At 39.4% G+C, this 17,740-nt stretch overlaps 1 protein-coding gene across 3 annotated transcripts in view; it reads right to left on the reverse strand.

Moving 5' to 3' along the window:
• The window catches only part of Slc10a7 (solute carrier family 10 member 7), a 243,055-nt gene that overhangs the window by 49,919 nt on the left and 175,396 nt on the right, over positions 1-17,740 (reverse strand). For 2 of the 3 annotated variants that reach the window (XM_033759909.1, XM_010610924.3), the window contains one exon: positions 13,746-13,781. The exons of the other annotated variant lie outside the window; for it this stretch is intronic. In XM_033759909.1, coding sequence (XP_033615800.1) covers positions 13,746-13,781 — 36 coding nt within the window. The remainder of the gene's footprint in view (positions 1-13,745; positions 13,782-17,740) is intronic. 3 annotated transcript variants of the gene reach the window in all.

Here is a 17,740-nt window from a genome sequence, read left to right on the forward strand (position 1 = left end):
TACAGCAATTTCGTCAAATAAAAACATTACGGTGTGTCCTCATCCACCTCATTTACCAAATCTGCCACTGTGCAACTTCTGGCTCTTCCCCAAAGTTAAAATGACCATGGAAAGTAAACATCTTGTTTTGAATCCATTCAGGACATCAAGGTAGTCATGATAGTATAACTAAAGACACTCACGGAGGAAGACATCCAGAACTGCTTCAGAAAGTGACAAGAATAATGCGACGAGTGTATCTGAAGTGAGGAGGAGGATTTTGATGAGATTAATGGCAATGTGTGATTTACTGTAATATTTTAAAATTTAAATATTTACTCTATTTTGTGATCACACCTCATGTAAAGTTATCTCTAATTTTCTAAATTTACATAAAATAGACTGGTACTTTAAGAAATGATTTTTATTAGGAGACCATAATTAAGAAAAAATGATTTTACTACTTATTTGTAATTAGCCTACGTTATTATTAAATATACTTTTTGAATAGTAGTTCCGTACTCTCATACAGTATATTTCATCTACAATGATACTTTATATAAACAAATGTCGCTCTTTTAATAATAATCTTTTTATTTAAGCAAGTGAAATAATTTCTAAAGTTCCACACCTTCAAGTCAATGAATCTCAGATCCTTTATAATTCATTCTGATACAAGGTTTAGCAACTGGGAAATTCTAAAACATAACTTCTTTTTATTTTATTTTTCTAATTGTTACTTTTTATTAGTACATGTTTGCGGTACATAACGATTACATTCCTCCTGGGGACTTGGTACATGTACATAACACATCTTATTTCTCTTTTATCCCCTTCCCTCCAACTCCTCTCCCTCCATCTCTTGGACCTCTTCCCTTTTGCCGAAGCTCTATCTCCCTGTTATCTGTCTTTCATTTTGTTCTTTATATTTTGAGTTTCTCATATAAGAGAAACAATGTGACACTGAAGCTTGTGTGTCTGATTTATTTTACTTAACATTATGGATACTTCTTTAGGGCACAGCAGTAAGGACCACATTCTAAATTTTCAATGTCATTCTCTTAAATGTGTATTCCTTAACATGGTTCATAGCTCCTATTTTCTCTCCTCTCTTGTTTTTTAATTCTTTCTTTGATGACAACTACAATCTCAGGTCCATAAAATATGTTGCCTTCAGACAAGACTATTGCACACTCACTACCCTCAACCACCAAGAAGTGCTCATCTTATGAACTTTCTAGTACTTTTCAATATCTCCTTCCAGTGTTCAAACCACTCTAGACAAGTAAGAGCCTCATCCATAAATGTTTCTGTTTCTTGAGTTCCTTCACAGTATGGTTCCCCCAACCCATCAATAATTTCTTCCTGGCCCTTGAAACTTACTTTTCACCTTGCCTGTACAGATTAAATCTTCATTTTCAGATTTACCTATATGATTACTTAAAACTGGATATAATTTTGGAGAGTAGTTTCGTGAAAAACTATTAAAAGGGTACAAAGTATCATCAAATATCTAGATAAATGAGGCTAGCATCTCAGAGTAAAACGATGCTGGATCAGGGATTTCATTAATTTCTACATAAATTACCAGAATCTTTTCCCTATCCTTCTATACTGACCCCAGCTATCAACTCTACACCCAAATTGTACTCTGACACTTTTCCTCCACAAGTAATAAAAATAAAGAAATGAAGATAGTCAAGCGGGAAAGGTGGTAAAGGACGGGATTTCCGAAATATCAATTGTTAAGTTATGAGGTGTTTGTTTTTTAAGCAAAATTAAAGGTTTAAAAGCTGATAATTACACTATTTTATGCCAACTATATCTTGAAGTATGAGTTGCTTAACAAATATATTCTCTTCACAAGTACTAATCCTAAATATGTTCTTGGGGCAAAGATAGAAACAGAGAAGAAGATAGATTTTTTAAAAATTTTTTTCAGCTTTAATTGAGTTTATTGGTATATTTTAGATATACAGTACAGTTACATTCATTATTGGGATCTTGTACTTTTACAGGACAGGTCTTGGTTCTCATTTTTTCCCCTGTCCCTGCCCTCCCTTCACCCCCTCCTCCCCTCCCCATCTACAAACACTTTATTTCCATCTTTTCATTATCTCACATTTTTTTCTTTTCCCTTATTACCCTTCCCCTACCCATCCCACCTTCCCTACACCTTTTAGATTTTTATAGGGAAATCAAGGCACTGGATATATAGAAAAGTAAACTTTAAAGAACAAAGGTTTCAAGCTCCATGCTCTGCTCAAGATGTTTATAAAGTCTGGATAGAGTCAGCAGGATTCAGAGTTATAGCCTTCGTGTAAAGGTAACAATTCTCACCTGGAATCTCATGTGTCCCTAGCCCCTGTTTCTACTTCAAATTCATAAATGTTTTTAGTGTTTTTTTTTTAATGAATAGCTATATAAAGCTATGTTCCCTAAGTAAGCACAGAAAAACAAAGGAAAGCTCATCTCAACTTTGGGATTAAAAAAATATGAATTTTAATCTCTTTCCCCATCACATCATAGACTATTGGTGTGTTAAATGTCTGGAGACCTCCCATTCCTATAATACAACAGCACAGAGGAGGAGGCTGTCCATGATCCCCAGTTCCCCTTATCATTCAGAATGCCTGTGACTTCTGATCCACTTGATCAGAAACCCAGGTACAGCTCCTGTACAGTGCCGTCAGATCAGAGGACTAGGGTACAACGATCAGGGGTGTCATTAACTGCATACCTAGAGCCAGAAGGGGGGTGGCGGGGCTGCTGGATGGGAAGACACACAGGGCGGCTTCCTTAGATGTGGCTCTGAAAGGAAGGGAATCTTACTATGAGAGTGTAATTTGGCCTAAGTCCTTTCTTTTGAATTGGCTACCAGACCTGTCACTGAGGTCAGTGTGAAGATGCAGAGGGGCCCTCGGGAAAGTTTCTGATACTATGAAGTGTGCCCTGGCATCCAGAAGAAAGAAGAGCAAGCATCTGGCATGGGGCAGCACATGAGAACACAGCTCACAAAGTACAAGACACAATCATTTTGTATGTAGGGTTGATCTTAATTAAAGCAGAAAGAAATATGCTGCCTGGGATATTCGGTCCTTCATATTTCCATGAGGAAACTGCTGTGGTTTCTATTGTAAAGACCAATGGGTGTAGAAGAAGCATCACTGATGTGCAGGTAAAATATGTGGGTTCAAAATCAGCTTGTATCAAGGAAGTGCTCTGGCCTTACTGAATTAACTGCAGATTTAGAGGTAGTATATCTCATATTGTCAAGCAATGCTTTAAGATGTAGCAGATTAAGCAAACAACCTAGTCACTGGTGAATTTCTTGCATAAATATAATACGTTAAAGTAGAAAACTCAAAAGTAGATTGGCTTGCTTCCCCCCACTCCCCACTTTGGTACAGGATATGGAACTCGGGTCCTTACTCTTGCAAGGCAAGAGGTGGCACCACTGAGCTAAATCCCTGGCTTGGCCTGCTGGTTTTAGTATCTTAGGCTGAGAAGATGACTCATGAAAATTCAATATAAAATAATTTAGTACCTTTGTGTCCAACTGTTCACTAGTCCTTCCTACGAGCCAGGGAATGTTTCAGCCACTAGGGGTGTAACAGTGGACAAAACGCATGTCTATTACAAGGACTGCCCGCTTAGGAATGTCATGCTACCTACTTACAACTAAAAGTCCTGGTCCTTTCCCAAGATGCAGTTTAAGTAATGCCTGTGAAGGAACTCTTTCCACAACCTTCCAAAATACTGAGTTGCCTCCTTTCCTTTTTGTGAACCACTGCTCTCTGTGTTTCCACTGTGTCTCAGAATCCTTGGTTGTTTTTCTTACAAATCTGTCTCTCCCAGGAGTCTGTGTGCTTATGAAGGTCAGAACACTTGTCTTTTTCACATTTTCCATCCAGGGCAATGCCTCACAAACTTTAGCATATAAGAAACATCTGGAGAGCTAGTTACACAAACGTTGCTTGGTCCTATCTTGGTTTTGATTCAGAAAGCCTGGGGAGCATTATGGGAGATGGTAGAATTTGCATTTCTAACAAGATTTCGGGTGATGTGGCTGCAGCTGCAAAGCTGGATTTCCCACTTAAGAACCATTAATCTAGTACACAAAAGTGTGTCAGTTAATGAATGACTATACTTTACAGGTAGAAAAGGAGGCTTGACTGTGTCCTTTCCACTCTTCCAACCATATTCAGGTAAGTTACAAAATCCTACTTAGTTCACAGACCTGAGAAAATACCAGCCTGGCCTCCCACCCCACTGTCTCCTTCAATTACAACAGCAATACTGATTATGCATATGGAAGACACCGCTTTAAGTGCTAAAGGTGTGTTGAATGATAAATTCTCACAGCAGTTCCTTGAGGTTAACTTAATTACTATCCCATTTTTATATCAGGCAACAGTGGCACAGAACAGTCAAACAACTTGGACAAGGTCACTGTAGCTAGAAAGTGACAGCCCAGGATCTAAACCCAGAAGTGTGGTTTCAGAACTCTCACACTTCATCTGTTCCGCCCCGTGCCAGAGTCACAGAGCACTGAGGAGGAGGAAGGAGGAGGAAGGGGGAGGAAGGGGGAGGAAGGGGACACAAGTGAAACCCAAACTGGGCTGGAAAGAGAAGTAGTGTGTGCGTGTGTGTACGTGTGTGTGTGATGTATGGTACCAAGAACCTTTTCACAACTGAGGTTTCTGATTTAGAACAAAGAAAATTATTTGACTGACTATTTCCTCCACATTCCCAAGGATGGTAGGTAACCAGGAGCATGGGGATGATCAGAGGGATGTTAATTTAATTTAGGGCTTAATTCTCCACCCTGGCAGAGAAAGGCTAAGGGGAAGCAGGACTGACTGCCATTAATCCACTCAATTTGGAAACTTTCATTTGGAAAGAACCTGGGAGTCCGGTCAGTCAAATATTAAGGGCCAAACTAACCAGACTGGGAAAGACAAATAAGCGACAATTGGGATGAAGAGACGCTGGCTGCCTGCAGAATCACAGCTATCAACTGACCGTTAGGAAACAGATGGTGCGTTTTCAATCACTCCTGTAAGTGAGCTGACCTATAAATTGTCATTAATGCACCAGGCCTTCACTGACTGCTGTGTAATCTGCCTTTTATCTCCTATCAGGGAAACCCATTAGCCACAGGCGTCGCTACTGTTTGTGTCTCTTCTCAGCTATTAAAACATTATTGCATTACATAATTCACCCTTGATGACTGGTCTTCACTTTCATTAGCACCACATTCAGAGAAAAAGAAGAATGGATATTTAAAATTTATACCGCTGAGTGAGTGGTCAATGTGAAACCTCTTCTGCTAGAAAACCAGGAAGCAGCAGCTTCAGACGTGGGGCAGGATCTATTCCCTCCCTGCCCAATTTTTATCTCCCCCACATCATCACAGAACCCAGCCCTGAGGCAAACAGAAGGGGAGGGATCTGCTTACTATTCGATTAATTTTTTTGTACCTGCTTTTTCGTAGATCACACTCGTCAATATTCATATCTTCTTTCTGTCACATAAAGCAGCATTTAGGCTGAAAAAGAATCTCCCAAAACGCCTCCAGAATTAGCCCTTTAACCATAAACTACAGTTTATGGTTTATACCCCTTTCTTACATACCTTTCTTTTATTCTTTCTGCTATTCTTATATCTCACAGGGATACATGCAAACTAAATTATTTACACAAAATTGTTAAATACATCTGTTATGCACTGTTAAAATGACTGATTTTTATCAGCATTAGGAATATGACTGATAAACAGTCGTTTTGATTCAACTGCATGCATCAAACTAAAATTAGTCTACTTCACAAAAAGTGTAGTAGTAATTAGAGGAAGTGATCTTTTTATAGCTAAATGCATGGTCTTTTTTCTTCTCTGAGAGATAAAGCACAAAAGAGATTTTAAAAATTGATTTTTAAAGATTAAAACACTATAAAATATGGTTTTACTTTTTATTTATGTGCTAATTTATCTTTTTTTCAGCTTTAACTGAGGTACAATTGACAAAAATTGTATATATTCAAGGTGTGCATGTGACACTTTAGTGTATATACATTGTGAAGTGATTACCACAATCAAGCTATTCATGTGGTTCCCTCTCTGTGTGTATAGTAAGAATACTTAAAATTTAATTTTTTAACAAATTTAACCATGCAGTAAGTTATTATTAACTAGAGTCACTACAGCGTAATTTGGTTTCCAGAATTTACTCTTTTTAAGACCACACGTTTGTACCCAGTTCTGTCATCCCTCAAAGCCTGGTAACCAACTTTCACTTTGCTTCAGCGAGTATGAATTTTTTAGATTCCTCACACAAGTGAGATCATGCAGTATCTGGCTTAATTTCACTTAATGTTTTCCAGGTTCACGTGTGTTATATGCTAATTTAAAATGTAAGGTGAAATGATGACCTTTTAATAACTTTAATGGAAACTGCTCTTATTTTTTTGTGGAGACTGAACCCAGGGTCTTGTGAGTGCTAAACAGGTACTCTGTCGAGGCACACTCAGCCCCCTATGTGTACAATCTTGAGCTCTGGCTACTCAAACCACAAAGACCGTGAAATGTGCCCAAGTGAACTGTAAATTGGCTTCTCTTAACCCAGAGGAGAAAGCTTCCAGGACACGGAGGGCTAGAGGCAGAGATACTCAAAGGAATCTAGGCATGAACTTCGCTCTCTATTTCCTGATCAAAAAATTGATCTTGTCGATCTGAACTTTGCATCAAGAATCACAGAGCCTGCTAAATATTCCCTTGAACAGAACAAATGTTCACATTGCTCCAACTACAGCAACAATCCCTGAAAGTACAGCTTTTACATTGCTCTGAAAGGGTGCTCTAGGGTGCGTACCAGCAGGCCAGAGGGTAGCCAGGAAGCAGTGGCTTTCCACTTTAGTGAGGCCACCTGCCCTGGGAGCACCGCTGGTACCTGGTGTAGGGGTGGGTCGTGGGGCAACAAGAAGGGAGGCCAAGAGAGCGCTGTAGCACACTTACCCCACGTAGGTCTGAGAAGTCCCTGGTCAGAGGGGAATTGGCATCAACGGGTCATTCAGGGGGAGGAGAGAATTAGTTCATGTCACTTCCGTCACCCTAAGGGCATTTAAAAACTGCTTCCCAGCCATCTTCCCTAATTTCCCTCTCCCACAGTCATTCCATATGGAGGGTCTGTGTGGGGCATCCTGGCACGAGCACTTGTAACAGGTTATACAGATTGTTTTACTTCACAAAATTCTCTCTGCTTGAGAACAACCGCTGTCTGATTTACACACACAGTGAGAAGAAAAGCTACTCTCACCTTTGAGAAAGCATCATCTTCACTTGCTTTAGAAACAAACATTTTCAGGGACAAGGTGGAAAAGTGGTTTAGTGTGAAGTAGCTGGAATAATCAGATAGCCAGTTCCTCTTCAAGTGCTTTATGATTGTTATTAACATTTTCTGCATCTCGTGCACATGTAACCATTCATTATGCAACCATAATTGGGAACCCATTATAAAAGTAATCAGAGTATTACACATGACATTAATGGCTGCACACATTGCTTTTGTTTATAGTGATGAGATCAAGTGTTGAAGAATTTTCTACCACAGGCAGCCAAATACCAGGGAAACTAGTAATGATTGTAGACTCAAAGGCTGCCCAGATCTTTCTCTCTCTCTGACCTGGACCTCTCCCTTTGATGAAATCCTATTAAACTTACTCTGAATCGCATAGTCTTCCCCTCTCAATTTCTTTCACACTCATTATTCTTGTTTACCCAAATAAGCTTCCAGTTTCTTCAAGGAAATAAGTATGCCTTATTCTTTTTTGTCTCACTTACATTACTTAGATTATAGTAAGTGAGGAATAGTAATGGAGTACTGGTAATACATCTTAAAATAGTGTCTCCTAAGAGGCAGACTTTGTAGGCACAACCTACAAGGATCATTTGTGGTGAGAATGCTTGTGCTGAAAAGCCCTGCGCTCCTTCCCATCGTGCAGTCTCAACTGAGTTATGAAACTTCCTTGAATCTAAATTGTCTCATAGGATGTGAGAGTAACACCTACCTTTAAGGGTCGCTATGCCTGTCACATGGGATTATGGCTAAAGTACCCACGACAGTTACTCCACAAACATCGTTCTACCTTCTTTACCCACCCTGGAAAAATAAGGTTTCTTATACAGTGTTTGACGAATTCAAATCAGCTGGATTTAAGAATCACTGAAATGGAAACTAACTGAAGAGCTGCATGGCATCAAAGATCCATAGGTGAAACTAGAAATAGAGCCTGGTGTGTACGCACTGTGTATACACACATTTGTGTATGTGTGCACACATGCATGCACTGTATGTCCCCTTATCACAACGTTTTATAAGTACGTATCCACTTGATGAGAGGCCAAATTGCTAACAAACCAAGTCCTGTGAGCTGAATGACACAGTCTTAGGCTAGATACTGAGTGGGTAAGCAGTAGGTGAATGTCAGATATCCCGAGGTACTACTGTGACTATCATATACTGAAAACGGAAGCAACTACAAACCCTGAGGACCTGGCTTTCAGCAGTGGTCAAATCTGGACCATATCTATTTCAAGTGGTCCTAACATTCAACCAAAAGAATCTCCTCTTGATACTCAATTTTCTCTAATACTGCCCCACTTTTGGCATCCTTTACAAAAAATTCCCATAAGAGTCATCAATTATCCCTGTTCTTAATACTTTCTCTTTCTATTTTTCTTAAACCTATTCCAGTTGGGCTTTCACCTATACAATTCTGTTGAAATAGCTCTTGTTAAGGTCACCACTGACCACCATCTTGTTAAAACTAATGGTCAATTCTCAAACTTCATTTTATTTGAACTCTTGACAGCACTGAAATAGTTGATTACTCTCCTTTATCCTCGACTTTTTGAAATACATTCTGTGCTAGACGTCTGGGACATCAGTCTCTTGGTTGCCCTCCTAGGAAAACATTTGTGCTTTGGCCTTATTTATTGATCTCAATATTGCAGTGCCTGAGACCTCAGTTCTCTATCTTCCTTCTCTACTTTCACTGTCTTCCAGCCTAATTTAAAATTCATCTCGGTGCTGTCCTCTCCCAAATGAGCATCTCTAATTCAAACTTCTCCTGTAAACTGGACTTGCACAATCAATTGCTACCTGATGTCTCTACCTGGATGTGAAAAAGGTAGCTCAGTCTAAATGTGTCCAATACTGAACAAGATTATGAACAAGTTCAGTATGATCCCTCCGCGTGACGAGCCCTACAGTCTTTCATATCTTAGAAAACGACAACTCTATCTTTCCAGCTGCTCAAGGCTTAGCGTCTTCCTGACTCTCCCCTCCCTTGTAACTTTTACTTTTTACTTCTCATTAGACTTGCTTAGGGACTCTGGTTCATATTGCCCTAGCTTTCTAATGTTCCTCTTTCCTCTATTACTATTCCCTTACAATCTATTTTCAACTTAGCATCTGGAATTATCCTTTTATTTATTTTTGTTTTATTGGTACCAGGGATCGAACTCGGGTCCTTGCACTTGCAAGGCAGGCAGTGGAACCACTGAGCTAAATCCCTGGCCCTGGAATTAGCCTTTTAAAGGTACATCAGAACACCATTCCTTGATCATAACCTATTTAATAATTTCTTACATCTTTCTCAAAGTAAAATTCAAAATCCTTAAAGAACTTTAAAGCCCTAGACCATTTGGTCCCTGCTATCTATGTCTTGGATACCAGAAGACTCATTCCCTTGCCTCCTCATCTTTGCTCAGTGAGACAGAATGTGGCCATAGCAATGGAAACAGCATTGTTCTCCTCCAGCTCACTCTAGCTTTTCTTATTCCTGTTCCGTACTTTATTTTTCTATGCAGCACTTGGGACCATCTTACACACTGTAGTTTTACTTAGTTGTTCGTTGTTTCTTTTTACTATATAGCCTTGATGATATTAAAGACACTTCTGTTTTTGTTCATTGTTACATCATTGTCAGCCAGGACAGTATTTGGTCTATAGGAAAAGACTCAATACATATTATTGAAGCAATGGTGAATAGGTTTAAATAACATTTTATAAAGCAAGCACAGAAATAAAGGGCAGGTTGGATAAGGTGAGGCTTAGTTTTTAAGATGTGTAATACTGTAGAATGTTCGTTGCTAATAGAAGTGACCCAGGAGAGAGAAAATTTGATTTTCTAGGAGGAGGGAAATCTGTGTGAATTATATCCTCAAGTAGGCAATAAAAGCAGGACTTGAGGATCAGGTCTTAGGAGAAAAGATAGTGTATCTAGGGAAATAGGAGATATGGCAAAGATATGAATATAGATAGGTGGGATCTTACATTAAGTTCCCTCATTGCTTCCGAGTTTTTCCTCATTTTATTTTCTTTCTGCATTAGTTGATAGGAAGAGAAGCACTCAAGATCTGAGAGACAAGGAGAAGGTGGGAAATGATTCTCTGGAGTGGACGATTAACAAATTAGGGGAAGTAAGTAGGATGGCCAGGCCCCACTCATGGTGAGTTGTCAAGAATTTCATGACGGAAGTTATCATTGTAGTATGTTTGCTCTGGAGCATCCAAACATATGTAGGAAGGTATAAACCAAGTTAGATTTTGGTAGGCTTGGTGCATTGTCAGGCAAATATGAAGCAGTGAAAGATAAGCATGACTGTTAACAGTTTATGTAAAAAAGAAAAACTGTCATAGAAATCAAAGGACCTGGGCTATTAACAGTAATAAAGTCAATTGCCTGACTATTGACATAGTTGGATGAAATTAAGTGGAAGGCAACCTTGATGGAGAAAAGGAAAAGACTTTAGAAGCCAGCGCACTGGAAGGATCTACTATGTGCATTCTGAAAATACCAAGTGTCAAAACAGGTACAACTAAGAAGACAATGGTAAAAAGCTATAATACTTTTTTTGGCCTGATAATGACCTGCAGTCTTACTGACAGTTACAACAAGGAGAGGGAGAAGATAGTATAGCCTAACCTTCAAAGGAAGCAGGGGATTTTATGTGGAAGTGATGTGGAATTGTAGTGAGGTGGAAGGAAAGCACCTCATCCCATTTCAAGGCTCAGTGACAGGAAAGAAGCTTGCAGCAGAAACAAATTAGAAGACAGGTTTCGAGTGGAACACAAATGTGAGGGAAATACTCTGAGAAGTTAATAACACAGGGAATTGTGACTCCATGAACAAGACCTACCTTTACGAGCAACTTTGCCTGAATATTGAGAAATTTCCATTTTAAAAATATGATAAAATAAGACAATGGAATGTTCAGGGGTTGCATCAAGTTGGACTTCTGCGGCAAAGCCCACACATTAGGAAGGTTAGAACAAAAGAAGTGTATTGTCTCATAGCTCTGGAGGTTGGATGTCTCAAATCAAGCAGCACGATTCTCCCTCTGAAAGCATATTTTTTACCCCTTATGTTCCTCATCTCTTCAAGATTCTGGAGTTTGCCAGCACACCTTGGTATTTCTTGCCTCATAGATTCAGCCCTCTAATCCCTGCTTCCTTGTCTCGTAAGGACACTGATCATATGGAATGAAGGATCTGCCCTCCTCCAGCATGACTTTGCCTTAAGTAATTACATTTGCAATGGTCTTATTTCCAAATAAGGCCTCTTCTGATGTCCTGGTGAATGGGATTTCAGCATATCTTTTGAGGAGCAACAATCCAACCTATAACAGGGTTGTTGAGGAAAACAAAAACTACCTCTTTTATGGAATGTGTTCATATTTTAAATCACTCAGGTTCTTGTCTTACTCAGTAAATAAGGCCTGGTAACCCAAGGTTTTAAGAAATTCTTATTGTAGCCCCAGCATCTGGGAAGCTGAAAAGGAGGATCATGAGTATGAGGCAGTTTTGGGTAACTTAGTGAGACACTCTCTCAGAAGTAAAATTTTTAAAAAGAAAGGGCTTGGTGTAGCTTAGTGGTAGTTTACTCAACATGTATGAAGTCCTGGGTTAATGCTCCAGTGTGTGTGTGTGTATGTATGATTGAGGGTTCCTCATATGTGTAAAATGCATGATAACCTAAACAGACCAAAAAAAAAAAAGCATGTACTGTGGGTGTTTAAAGTCATATAACATGGATATATGTATTGGTGTGTACTGACGCCACTGCAATGGAGGGACCAGCTGGCTCAAAAAGAAGCATCCTTCAAGAAGGCAACTTCAAGCTGAGGGTCTTGAAGACTCTTTCACTCTTCTTACAGTTCTATTATTTTACAATGTTGAATTAACTAAAGCTCACAGACTCCGGGGTCCATGAGCAGAGGACAGTTGGCACTAATGTGAGGCTGTAATATTATCAGGTTGGGAAGAGATGGAGACAGGAAGGAGAAGGATAAAAGTCCTCATTTTCTCCTCTACTGATGAGCTAAAATAGGATACCAGAGATCCCATGGCCTGAGATATTCAGAAGCGCTACCCCAGGTCTCTGCTACCTATCGCCTCTCATTCTGCTCTTCTTAAGTGAGTCACAAAAGGCGCTCTTCTTCTACAATGGGCAGGAAGCCATTTCCTGTGCACCCACTGGATGCTGAGCTCTCGGCCAGGCCTGCACCCTGTGCCCACCAAGGAGGTCTGTGCCTATGCCCTTGGGATCCCAAGTCTTGGTAAAAGAGAACAGAACAGAACAGAACAGAACAACCATTGATGGATAGTTCTGCTACTGGAATTGATCAGATCTTTGACTCTCCTTACTTTGTCAGAGTGGAGTCAGCATCTTAGAAGAGGGGGGGTGAGGCCACAGTTTATTACTTGAAGGTAATGTCTTTCATGAAAGATGCAGAATCCAACTGTTTAGTAGGATATCTATCCCTCTCTATTTCCTACACAGCTGGTAAGAAATGAAGTCCCTCACTCTATTACTCTAATTGAATTCCAACTTGGGTAATTACACTATAATTAAATAAATTTTCCCCATAGTTTTAATTCACTGACAAATAGTGCTAGTCAAACAGCTCCATTTCACTCCCAGAAACGCATCCCCACTATATTTCAGTGATAAGTGGAGTGATTTATATTTGGAAGATGCATGTGTGGAAAAAATGCACAGTTCATAAAATATTTTAGGTATCATTCATGATTACATATGCTTTGCTCAGCATGAGATAACATTAATTTCTATTATAATCTTTCATCTAATTTCTCATATGCTTAGTGCCAAAGGAAATAAGACAGTTAATTAGCATTTCTTGTCATCTGAACAATTTTTGTAGTATGAACGAGTGGCTTGTATCTACTTAGTTTTCTATTTCTAACGCACATTTCATTACCCTTGGAGGGGGTCAGATTGGGGTAGGTGTTGGTCCTGCCCATTCTACATATGAGAAAATTGAGGCAGTTTTCCCTGTGGCGAGGAAGCCAGTTATTATTACCAGCCTCAGACCCCAAGTTCCTCTGTTTCCCAGTCCAAGTTCTTTCTGTCAAACACTGGCTCGCTACTGATCACACTTGTTCCTACCAGTGAGAAAGTAAAGGGCACATTTGTGAGCTGTGTCACAGGCCTTCAGGTTGTAGTAATCATTGATTTAGCCAGGAGATGGAGCCCCAGTAGCTGGACCCTGATGACGTCCTGGGATTCCAGGATTAGGGGGCCTCTCTGTGGCTGTGCCTTAGGACCTGGTACAGCCCCACTGCAAGGATGTTTCGAAAGTGGTACGAAAGAATTCAAGTTTCTGTTTTGTTCTATGACCTTCTTTGAAGGGTGGTAGGCGATTTTTAATAAAAGATATTAAAGACAACATCAAAATACTTACAAAAAGCAGCAATAGGAGAGGTGTTATAATGATGCCCTGAAGAAACAAAACAGAGACAATGATTATTTATCAACCTGGAAAGCAGGACACTTTCTTTGCCATTTTAAACTTGATACTTGGAAATATTCTCCTCCTCACTCCTGTTTAATAAAATATAGGTGATAAAGAAGACAGAGTTTCAAACTTGCCTCTCCTACCATCACGAGTCAGAAGCTCAGTTTTATTTGTGTTTAGTGTCATTAAAAATACAACCGTGTCTTCCTTAGACTTGTCTTTCCTCTTTTAACCCTAAGTTCCCTTTCACACTGCACCTGTGCCACATGCTTGGAAGTTGGAGACTGGCAAGCTTTCTCACTCCAAGGCGTTCAACTCTAACTTGGATAAAGTGCCCCTTTTTGAGAGAAGACAGGTGGTTTAGTCCCAGTTGGGGTCTTCTCCTGAGCAAAGACCACGTCAGCTATGATGAATGAGATGTCATGATTTTGTAATGTGAACTGATCTCCCCTAGGAAATGAGCCAGGATCTCAAAACTCATTTCACTTGATTAGACTCCATGTCTCTATGGTGGAAGGCAAGTCTTTCATCTAATTCAGCCACACAGGACTACCTCAGTCCCTCTGCCTCCCCCAGGCAGAAAAGAGCAAAAGATTTGTTTTCTTCTATGACAGGGAACAGTTTGAGGCTGTTGCCGGTGTGGCAGAATACAAGCTTTTAGGTTTCTTCAAGGTAAATCTTTAAAACTAAGTGTTTGAGTTGGGAGTTAACGTGACAGGTTTCAGTTTTAGAGCAGCAGATGATTATTCTCCCCTCTTAGTTCTTCCTTTATCTACCAACACCTCCATATGACTTACACAAGAAAAAAAACATTTCTTACTTTTATTTATGCATTCTACTTGGAATTTTATAATTTCTGAATCTGAGGCACTGTGTGTGTTTGTGTATGTGTGTGAGAGAGAGAGAGAGAGGGAGAAGGAGAAAGAAAGAGCGAGAGAGACTAAACTAGGTGTGGGATCACTTCATTACTTTAAGAAAAACAGTCCTTTTGGTATTTATATGTTATTGCAGTAATTAAATAAATAGTTCTGGATGTGATACAAGAGACAATGACATGAAGTGAGAAACTAACTTTTTTGGGTATACATACATGTGACAATCCACATGCAGACTTGTTTTATTAGAATGAATGCTTCTTTTTAAAGCAAACTTTACTGTATTTTAAGGCCCATATTTTAAAATCTATTTATTAAAGTATGTATTTAGCTTGTCATCTCCACTGTGTACATTAAATAGGTTCTCATCAGTACATTTCAGAAAGCTAGGTACCAAATGATAAAATAATTTTTAACTTAGAAAGCCAACTATCCTTCAATGACTTGGAATATGTTCAGACTTTAGCAGGAAATCCAAACTTGACAGGGCACTATGAAACCAAAACTACCTAGCTGTTTGAATGTATGTAGCAGCCATCCAATTTCAAGACACTTTGTTTAAACATGTATCAAACATCCACTTAAATGCAAGGCCCCTCGTTCCTCCCTGGATATTTAAGGGTGAATCCAACATGGTGCTTGTGCTCGAACAGCATATAGCCCATCAGGAGATGCTGACCTATGAACCAAGTTTAATATACAGTGATAGATGGCATTAAATACACTGGCGAGAGAGGGAAAACTAGTGTGGCGAAGGAAGCAACTCTTTCACTTTGGGAGATCATGAGGAGGAGGAGATATCGAACAGGCTGAAGAATTTACCAGAAACTTCTTCAGAAGAGAGAGGGAGGGAAGTTCCAGGAAGAGAGGGGCTCAGAAAGCCATGAGAAGTGGAGCAGGGCAGGAAAAAGTAGGACACGGAGGGACCAGATCACCAGGGCTAGGAGGAGGAGCTTGGGCTCGATGCTACCAATAATATCAAACTATCGGAGCACTTAAAAAATAAGTGTAGAATGAGCTGGCAAATAATTTAGTATGTGAAAAATAGATTTAATTTGGTTTATAACCTAATGAGCTCTATCAAGTCACCTAAATTCAGATAAAAGAGAAATTTGTATTAATGCCACTTATGGAATATCTATAGCAATAACAACACATGTGAGAAACAAGCACAATATCTGTCATGGGATAAAACTTTTCACCCAGGAAGAAGGTTGAATACTGTCACCACTCCGGGGACATCTGTCTGTACGGAGGAAATGATGGTGCATACTGTACACATATTCTTTCCATTTCATGTTTCTTTGTAATAATGAAATGGTAAGAGTATTAGCAATAATAATACTAGCACTATTAGTGGTATGTTGTACTTTCACATACATTTCAAAATTTGACCCTCTTCTATTGAGGGAATTAGATCCCATTTTATACACGAGGAAACTGGAGTTCAGAAAAGCCAGACAACCATACCCAAGGTGATATGGCAAATGAACAGCCAGTCCTGGATGTGGGCCAGCTGCATTCAACTCAAAATTCAAAGCCTACTCCATTATACCATTTGTGCCAATTGTCTTAATTGTCAACATGACTGGAATAAGACTTTTAAAGAGGTGACTGGACTGTGGGGGTGCTATACTCAGAGAATTAATTCCCTCATATACACAGCTGAGTGAGTTATTAGGATGTGAGATCCAGCTGAAGAGGTAGTTCACCAAGCTATGTCTTTAGAGGGTGTATCTCTCGATAGTGTGGTTGCTTGTGCTCTGTTTCTTGGCAGGCATGAAGTGAGCAGCTTGCTCCACCATACTCTTCTGCCATGATATTTTTGCTCTGGAGCCAGCTGCCCATGGACGGAACCCTCTGCAATCGTGAGCCAAATAAGCCTCTCCTCCTTTAAATGGTGGATGTCAAGTATTTTGTTCTATTGACAAAAGGTTAACGAGTATACCTCTGGCCTCTGGGAAGCGGATCCCAGCTACCAGTACAGTTTCTACAGAGTTCTGCTTATGACATATATGCAGTGATTTGCTGTCATATGATTTTTGTCTCAAGTTGACAAGAAATTTTTAGGGAAGACCTCATTCTGGCAAGTTTCTCTGCCTGAATACTTCAAACACATAGTCACCAACACATAGTAGTCCTTTGCAGCTCTACTGAAGACTTACAGTATTAATTCCTAATATATAAAAAACGGGCTAGTGGACAGAATGTATGTTTTAGTTCTGGGTTTGAATGTATGTTTTTGTCACTCATTATTGTCTTAAGATTGGCTGTTTAAGTTCATTAACTAAGACTGAACTATTATAGCCGCTGAAACCTATTTTTCAGTTATGTTAGGAAATGAGTCATCCATGATGCCATTAACTCTGACAAGAGCATCATAAATTAAAGTTTTGATGAAGTCATCATAAATAATATGAAAATAATAATAGCTAATGCGGTAGACACTGTGTTAAGGATTTCATGCAATGCTCTTTTGCATAATCCTCCTGTGAAGTGAGTTCTGTTATTATCCCCAAGTACTAGGCAACAAATGACTTTTGGAGAACCTAAGGGAAGTGGGAAGTGGCAAAGACTAGTATTGAGGGTTTTTCTCCTTGATTTCAGGGCCTGTGCTTTTGAAAGGTGTAATTAAAATCTCTGTCATCTTAACCATTTCTTTGGGGTTATATCTTAAGAAGATCCAAGAGGAGCTTCAGGCTCAGTTTGTCTTTTTGATGAAGGAAACACATTGAGAAGCCACTGTGTGATATGGCTAGTACACATTTTAAAGTTGTTTTTGCAAATATCAATGGCAAAAAAAGTAAACTGAATTTAAACTGTGATAATGGTAATCATTAAAAGCTGAAAAGTCAAAATAAATGTGTTGTTTTCTCTTGGCCCTGTAAAAGGCTCGATTTAATTTTGTCTCCTTTCTGTTTCCTAAATTCTGTACAAATGGGAGAAAAAGTGGCAGATGAACACTTCTATCAAAAGATGTTCCCCCTCCTTGGAGATTCAGGGTCAAGACACAATGTTTAGCACCCTTCTTTTTTCCTTTTTTTTTTTTTTTTTTTTTCCTGGGTC

The sequence above is a fragment of the Fukomys damarensis genome, unplaced genomic scaffold (genome assembly GCF_012274545.1).
Source record: "Fukomys damarensis isolate Sample0158 unplaced genomic scaffold, DMR_v1.0_HiC HiC_scaffold_38, whole genome shotgun sequence".
In the NCBI taxonomy this organism is placed as follows: domain Eukaryota; kingdom Metazoa; phylum Chordata; class Mammalia; order Rodentia; family Bathyergidae; genus Fukomys; species Fukomys damarensis.